Here is a 6754-nt window from a genome sequence, read left to right as displayed (position 1 = left end):
TATGGTACGGGGCGTAACATTTCCGTCACACGCTTATATTATTATATTATTATTAACACGCTTGAGGTATTCGGCCAATCACAACGCACTGGATAGCTTGGCCAATCAGAGCACACCTCGCTTTTCAAACCGATGAGCTTTGAAAAAATCAAAGCATTTCAGAAAGGCGGGGCATAGAGGAGAAACAATAATGTACAGTATGTGGAAAATAATGTGTTTTTTGAACCTTAAACCACATAAACACATTGCATTACACCAAATACACCAAATAATGTTCTTTTTAGCAACATCATATGACGCCTTTAAATGTTTCCCAGAAGACACAATAAGTACAATTTACCCTGATCATCCAATTCAAAAACTTTACACCCCCAGCTCTTAAATAACATGCAATTTTCATGATCCCTCTTATTTTATTAAAATGATTAACATTTTCCATATTCTGCAAGGTATATGTAAACTTACGAGCTCAACTGTATATATATATATATGTATGTATGTGTGTATATATAATGTATGTATATATATATATGTATGTATATGTATATGTGTATATATATATATATACTTAAAGCATGTTTATTACACATTTTGGGAGACACATTGCCTTTTCATGTCTATTCATGTCTTTTTATTTTTTTTAAAACAGATCTTTTTAAAGTCCCGATGTCTTCTACAGAGGACATGGCATAACATATGAATAAAATATAATTTTTCAAAAATTTTATTTTTCACAATTTTTCTTATGCTCTAAAGTCTAAACAATGTAATGACATGACAAAATACTAAATTCACAAAACATATACATATATTATCAGCATTTATATATACTGTATATATTTATATATATTAGCATTTAATTATTTCAATATATTACTTCTAGTTTAACAAAAAAAAAAAAAAATTGTGAGGTGCTTTGTCATTGCAGCAGAAGTACCAAAAATATATTGGGAGGCCTTTGAATATCATCTCAAATAATGTAGGTGCCTTGAAGTCAAAAAAGGTTGAGAACATCTGATTTAATATATTGTATATGCTTTTCATTTTTTAAAGCTTGTATTATTTCAACCCCCTAAATGTTTAAGAGTTTAAGCATTTGTATTCAAATTCATGTTGACCATTACGCGTTCCCAATAGTAGAGCCATTGTGGTCTTCCACTGAGTTCATACTTTCACGACATAATGCCGCTTCAATTCAGTTCACATTTATTTGTACTTTTCACTTTTCACAATACACATTATTTCCAAGCAGCTTTACAGGAGATGCATGTTTTTACATTACAATTAAGAGTAATTTGTTATCATGACTACGTCAAAGTAATGTCCAAAAGACTGCAAGTTTACCATTTGGGACAGGGGCGATACAAAAATCTCTGGTGGTACTTATAACTAAATCTGTCAGCGTTTTTGAACAAATCGACTTAATAAATGATTCAAAGACTCACTCATCAAAACAGTCACTTATCGCCATGTATTACCGTACTTTACAGAAAGAGTCACTAAATAAATCTCCACCACCAATGCACAGACCGACAGTCTGTCTTAAAAGGCACAAACAAAAACCCTTTGGACTGATATCAGAATGCCACTCAAGTGAACCAACTGTTTTATAAAATAGTACATAGGATACAATTCTATATTTCTAATGTTAGCATGTATTCCTACTGTACTGGGTAAAGTAAGTTTCTGGACTTCTGAATTTAGAAATTCCGGTATCTGTGTGAAAACACAGCTGTGTTCTTCCTGTCTGAATGCAGAGCTACAGTGATTTGGGAAGTTTCATGCAATGTTTCTGCAGCAGCTGTAAGAGCCGAGTGGAAAGAGTGACTGAGTCTTCTGGATGTGAGGAGTGAGTCAGACCCCCGCCCCCCCTTCCCTTTTCAAGATTCCACGGTAGTCATCACTTGAGCTGAATCCAGAACAGTGGATTTCAACCGCCATTTCAACTCCCTCCCAACCCCAAGAATACACCTTTTTCTTGTTTGCACGACTCATTAAGGGTTTTAAAGCAACACATCTACTCTATAACCCAGTTAACAAGTGACAATCACTCAGTTACCACAACGATATAAAGATGCTTCACTATGGTGAGAGATAGAGAAGATCTCATCTACAAACCTGACACTTGAGGCGTTTGGGTCAAGACGACGATTGTGACTTTTCTTTGAGATCACTCACTTGTGGAAGACACACCTCGCTGACAGGAAGCATCTGCTGGCAAGCTCACAGGTTTGCAGTACCCTTGTGAAGTACTTACAAACAAGCCTAGACCAATAAACAAATTGATTTGTCATGCAAAACATCAGACTTCTACAAAAATATTTTTATTTTCATAGCACACGATCTGAACTTATATTTTCATAGTATTATCTTGGTGCATTAACATACACATTCTTCACGGTTTTGAAAGCTCTTGAAATTAGAGTCAACTTGCCTGGAAATGCAAACAGAAACCTTTAAAAGTGCATTACACTTGGCAGCATCACAAATATGTTCCTCCTTCTGAAGGCTCTCAAACAGGCTGTGTAATGTTAATGTTCTCCATCAATGTGCGCTCTTTGCAAATATTATGGATCCAATGATTAGGAGCATCAAAAAGGGTGGGGTGGATGGCATGCCATTCGCTCCTAACAGTAAAACTAACCATATGTTGGACTGCAGACCTTATGGAACTTCTTTTGGGGTTCCTGAGCATCTGGAGTTGTTTAACTTCAGACACTTTCAGACTCTATGGGGGAGGAGGGGGGAAGTTCAGTATTCACAGCTCTGTTTCTGGGGTAAACACATCTGCAGACATTGTTTATGCTGCATTCACTATGAACGCGAGACAGAGACGATGAGAAGCAGAGAGTGTAGTCTGTTAGTGTGTAAGGTTTATTTAGCTCAACCGTGTGTGCGTGAGAGAGCGTAGGGGGTGGTAAGGGGTTGGCTGACCACCCTGGACAGCCCCTTCCTGACTACATCGCTGACAGGAAGTACAGAAAGAAAAGGAGAAAAAGAGACGTGAACTTTTCTGTTTCTCCTTTTTGGGTTTTCTGCATTTTTTACGATTTCGCCCACCCTCATCTGCAAAAAGAATACATCATTCGGAAAATGCACCAAAGAGAAAAACACAAAGCGTGAAGCAAGAATATGGAGGACAACTTTTGCGGTGTTCTGGGGAATTTTATGAGGGATTATTTGTGACGCCAAGGAAGAATGTTGAGCGTGAGGAGTGAATGATGAAAACAGCTGTTGGGACACAGAACACGGAGCATCCTGAGAGTAAGTAGGCAGATACACAAACATCCTCTCAATATATAAACACAATGTAGCTGTCTTAGCAATTTTGACTATTTGCCCTCATTGAGCAGAAAAGTTATTTGTTAAGTCATGAAATTATGTTCACTTTTTGGAAGAATTTCACCACAAGGCTGGATGAACAGCAATATCTGGAAAACTGGAAGTCTTTACTCTTATACTTTTTAAAAAAGATAAATCAATATAAATTGCAGAAATGTAATATTAGTGAATGATTATCAGGGGTCCAAATGTAAAAGCCTAATAACCGTTCATTAAAGAAATCCACTTTTACTAGGCCACTAATCTGAATATGTGGGAGGGACGACCCTGATCCAGATCTGTTTCTTTTCAAATGCACTTAAAATATGCAATGAGTTTTTATATTTGAAGTGCTTTTAAAACATAAATGTAAAATATGTTTGCTTACCAACAACTCTTTAGGTAAATATTAAAAATATTTTTATATACAATGTTATTTTAAAAATGTTCAATCAAATATGTAAATATATATTTTTTAAAAACATACTTATCTATCGCACCATGCTTGTCTCTATATCTCTGTCTCGCTTTGTCAGGTCTACTACCTGTTTTATTTAATAGATATTATCACTTTATTGTGTTTGCAGAGATTGGACATTAATGAAAAGGCAAAATAAATCAACTAGTCCTTGACAAATACAGCAATGTTAATATACTGACTTCATTTATCAGTTCTCAAGTTCATGTGCAGTAAGCAAACAATAAATATTGATAGGTTTGGCTCACTGTCTAAAATGGTAAGGCTTGAGCATGAGCTCAAGCTATAAATTTCCATGAAGAATATGTTATGTGATATCACAATACAACAATACAGCAAATGAGAGATTTTTGCAGGAACTGGAAGAGGGAACCATCCTGGTAGCCGGAAAAAGGACGAATGGAAGAGAGCAACAGCTTAGCCGAGAGAACAGAGAGAACAAAAACACTGCTATGATACACAAGGCTTATTTCATCCTCACATGAACATGCTGACACATTCTCTGTTGCACAACTTAGCCGTATTGGCACATTTATTACGATCATATGACATTCTGCATTGACCTCATCCTTTAAAGGGAAAGAGAAAAAAAAATCGACATAGGCAGAGACTTCAGTTTTTTCTTTTATGTTGCAGTGGTTATCTGACAAGTCATTCTTGAGTTGCAATGTGTTCATATTCAATTTTGTTATACTGAAATCTTTGTATGATCTTTCTTATGTCTGCAGGGTGATCTAAAAAACATTCTTCAGATTCTTCTGAAAGTTCTCTTTGTCCTCATTATGCACTATGCTCTCCCCTGGCCCTTCCACAGCGCCTTCAGGCCTCTCCAAACCCTCTTCCCCAACAATATATTCACCCATTCAGGCATCATTCCATCCACAAATCTCTCCTCTTCCTCTAAGTCCTCCTTCTTCCTTGACTTCTACACCGACCTTCCCATTGGTTGATATCTCTGACAACCCATCCCCTGACCCCGCCTCCCATCCGCTTCCTGCTTCACCCTCAATCTCACGTGTACAACCTTCCTCACCTCAACTTAACTCCAAACCATCCCCACCTCCTCCCCAGAAACCCATGTCTCCTCAGGTCCCAAAGCCACCCCTCCCAGCACAACTCCCCTCTGCTCTTCCTAAGAGCTCCTCCACTGCTCTGCCTAGACCACCTCCACCTCCTGGAGTTAAACCCTCATCTCCACCTCAACCCAGACCACCTCCACCGGTAGTCCCAAAACCAACAGTCCCTACATCTCCAGTTAGCAAATCCAATAAACCTATTCCTCCTGGTATCAGCATCCTGGAGAAACTGATTAAGACGTGTCCAGTGTGGCTTCAACTGGGAATGAAGCAGGACAGAACCATGCATATACTGAGCAAGGAGTTTCCTGGGGTGAGAAGTTCATGCTGTTTTATTATTTATTTATCAGGCAATCAAATACATTTTTTAACCATTGTGCCATGCCTGAATGCTTTTTCAGCGTCTTGCAAGAGAATACATTGTTTTAAACCACATTTTTTAAGATGTTGCATCAAGTTCAAACAAATTCAACTTCAAACTTTGGAAAGGTCCAAAACAGTGGAGCAGTCAGAAGAAGTGGGGAAAAGGCAAGGGAGCAAGGGGGATGTCTCAATCACGAAATCCTTCCAGTGCACTGGAACGTTCTCTCCCTGAAAAATCCCACAATGCACCGCAAAAACTAGGGAGCATCGGAGCTCACTATGCTCCCTTACCAGAAATAACGTCACATTTCTGAAGCATAAAACATAAATCACACGAGCCAACTCGATAAATATAATGACACGCTATAGAAGATTTGAAAAGACAAACCGTTTTTTTCAACATAATTCGTATTAGTTCAACATAAACGCACATCGCTAGACAGGTAATGAACACATAACATTTAACTTCTTCTATTTCCAAAGACCTTAGATCAATAAGATGCACTTGTATCACTATGAATGTAAAAAAGTTCAACACGCAAAACTGCATATACGCATTGTCTGGTCCAGCCTGAGTTTTATTAGCAGTTTTTGAGATTTTCAGGATTTTCCCATTTAAGTAGACAGACCTTAGTCTTGGATGCCTGAAATAGCTGGAGGTGCTGCCGCCGAGCGAACAGACTTTTCTCGAAAGAGACTTGTGTGTGAATGTACCCTTGCAAGTTAATCTTAATGTTATTAATTAATTACCCTGATATGATTCCATTTACACCGTAGTACTGCTGAACTGATTGTGTCAGTTGTTTGATTTTGCAGATCTTTTTAGTCAGGAGGGATGCAAGTCAAAAAACGATGATACTAGCAGTACGCCTTCCCGACCAGCTGGGGGAGACCCATGTCAAAGAACTGCCTATAAAGGAAGAAAAGACCTGTGAGTTATTTTGCATTGAGAAATGAGTGTTCTTGATTTAGGAAAATGTATGCGTAGAATGCCTTTATGCCGGAGACAGACCCACACACAAACACATTTGCATACAGACCTAAACACATCCACACAGACAGGCCCACGCACAAACTAATTTGCATACATACCTGATCACATCTGCATAGATGCTTTTAGAGTGAGTATAGAAATATAAACAGACCTGAAAGGGTATTGCAGGGGCTTGGTGGTGGGGGTTGTAGAGACTGTGGGCCACAGGTTTCCTGTACCTAGCCCTGCATTGCAGTTACAGGATGTCCTGCACTGGCTTCTATAGCTTCATTTCCTGGTGTCTCTGAGTGTGTGTGTGTGTGTGTGTGTGTGTGTGCGTGAGTACATACATGTGGTCATTTTAACAATCTTTACAAAGCAGTCTTGTCTTTTTTTATTCAGCTGTTACACGAAATGTTGTTTGTTTAAGCTTTTTTGTTAGAAATAAACTCTGTAAGTGAATGGCGGTCAGTTTGACATGTTTATTTACACATTGCTATTCATCATTATCCCCCTTCCCACCTTTACAGAAATTCTCCAGTG

The 6754-nt window shown here is 38.2% G+C and overlaps 1 protein-coding gene across 1 annotated transcript in view; it reads left to right on the top strand.

The window, feature by feature from the left end:
* Positions 1–2977: 2977 nt before the first annotated feature.
* Positions 2978–6754, top strand: part of LOC107752766 (ras and Rab interactor 3-like) — a 19736-nt gene continuing 15959 nt past the window's right edge. Inside the window, exons 1-3 of the mRNA XM_016568818.1 lie at positions 2978–3264; positions 4528–5188; positions 6055–6169. Coding sequence (XP_016424304.1) covers positions 4589–5188; positions 6055–6169 — 715 coding nt within the window. The 5' untranslated portion in view covers positions 2978–3264; positions 4528–4588. The remainder of the gene's footprint in view (positions 3265–4527; positions 5189–6054; positions 6170–6754) is intronic.

This window comes from Sinocyclocheilus rhinocerous, unplaced genomic scaffold (genome assembly GCF_001515625.1).
Source record: "Sinocyclocheilus rhinocerous isolate Xijiao unplaced genomic scaffold, SAMN03320098_v1.1 scaffold61, whole genome shotgun sequence".
Lineage (NCBI taxonomy): Eukaryota > Metazoa > Chordata > Actinopteri > Cypriniformes > Cyprinidae > Sinocyclocheilus > Sinocyclocheilus rhinocerous.
This window is presented reverse-complemented; position numbering and strand designations above follow the sequence as displayed.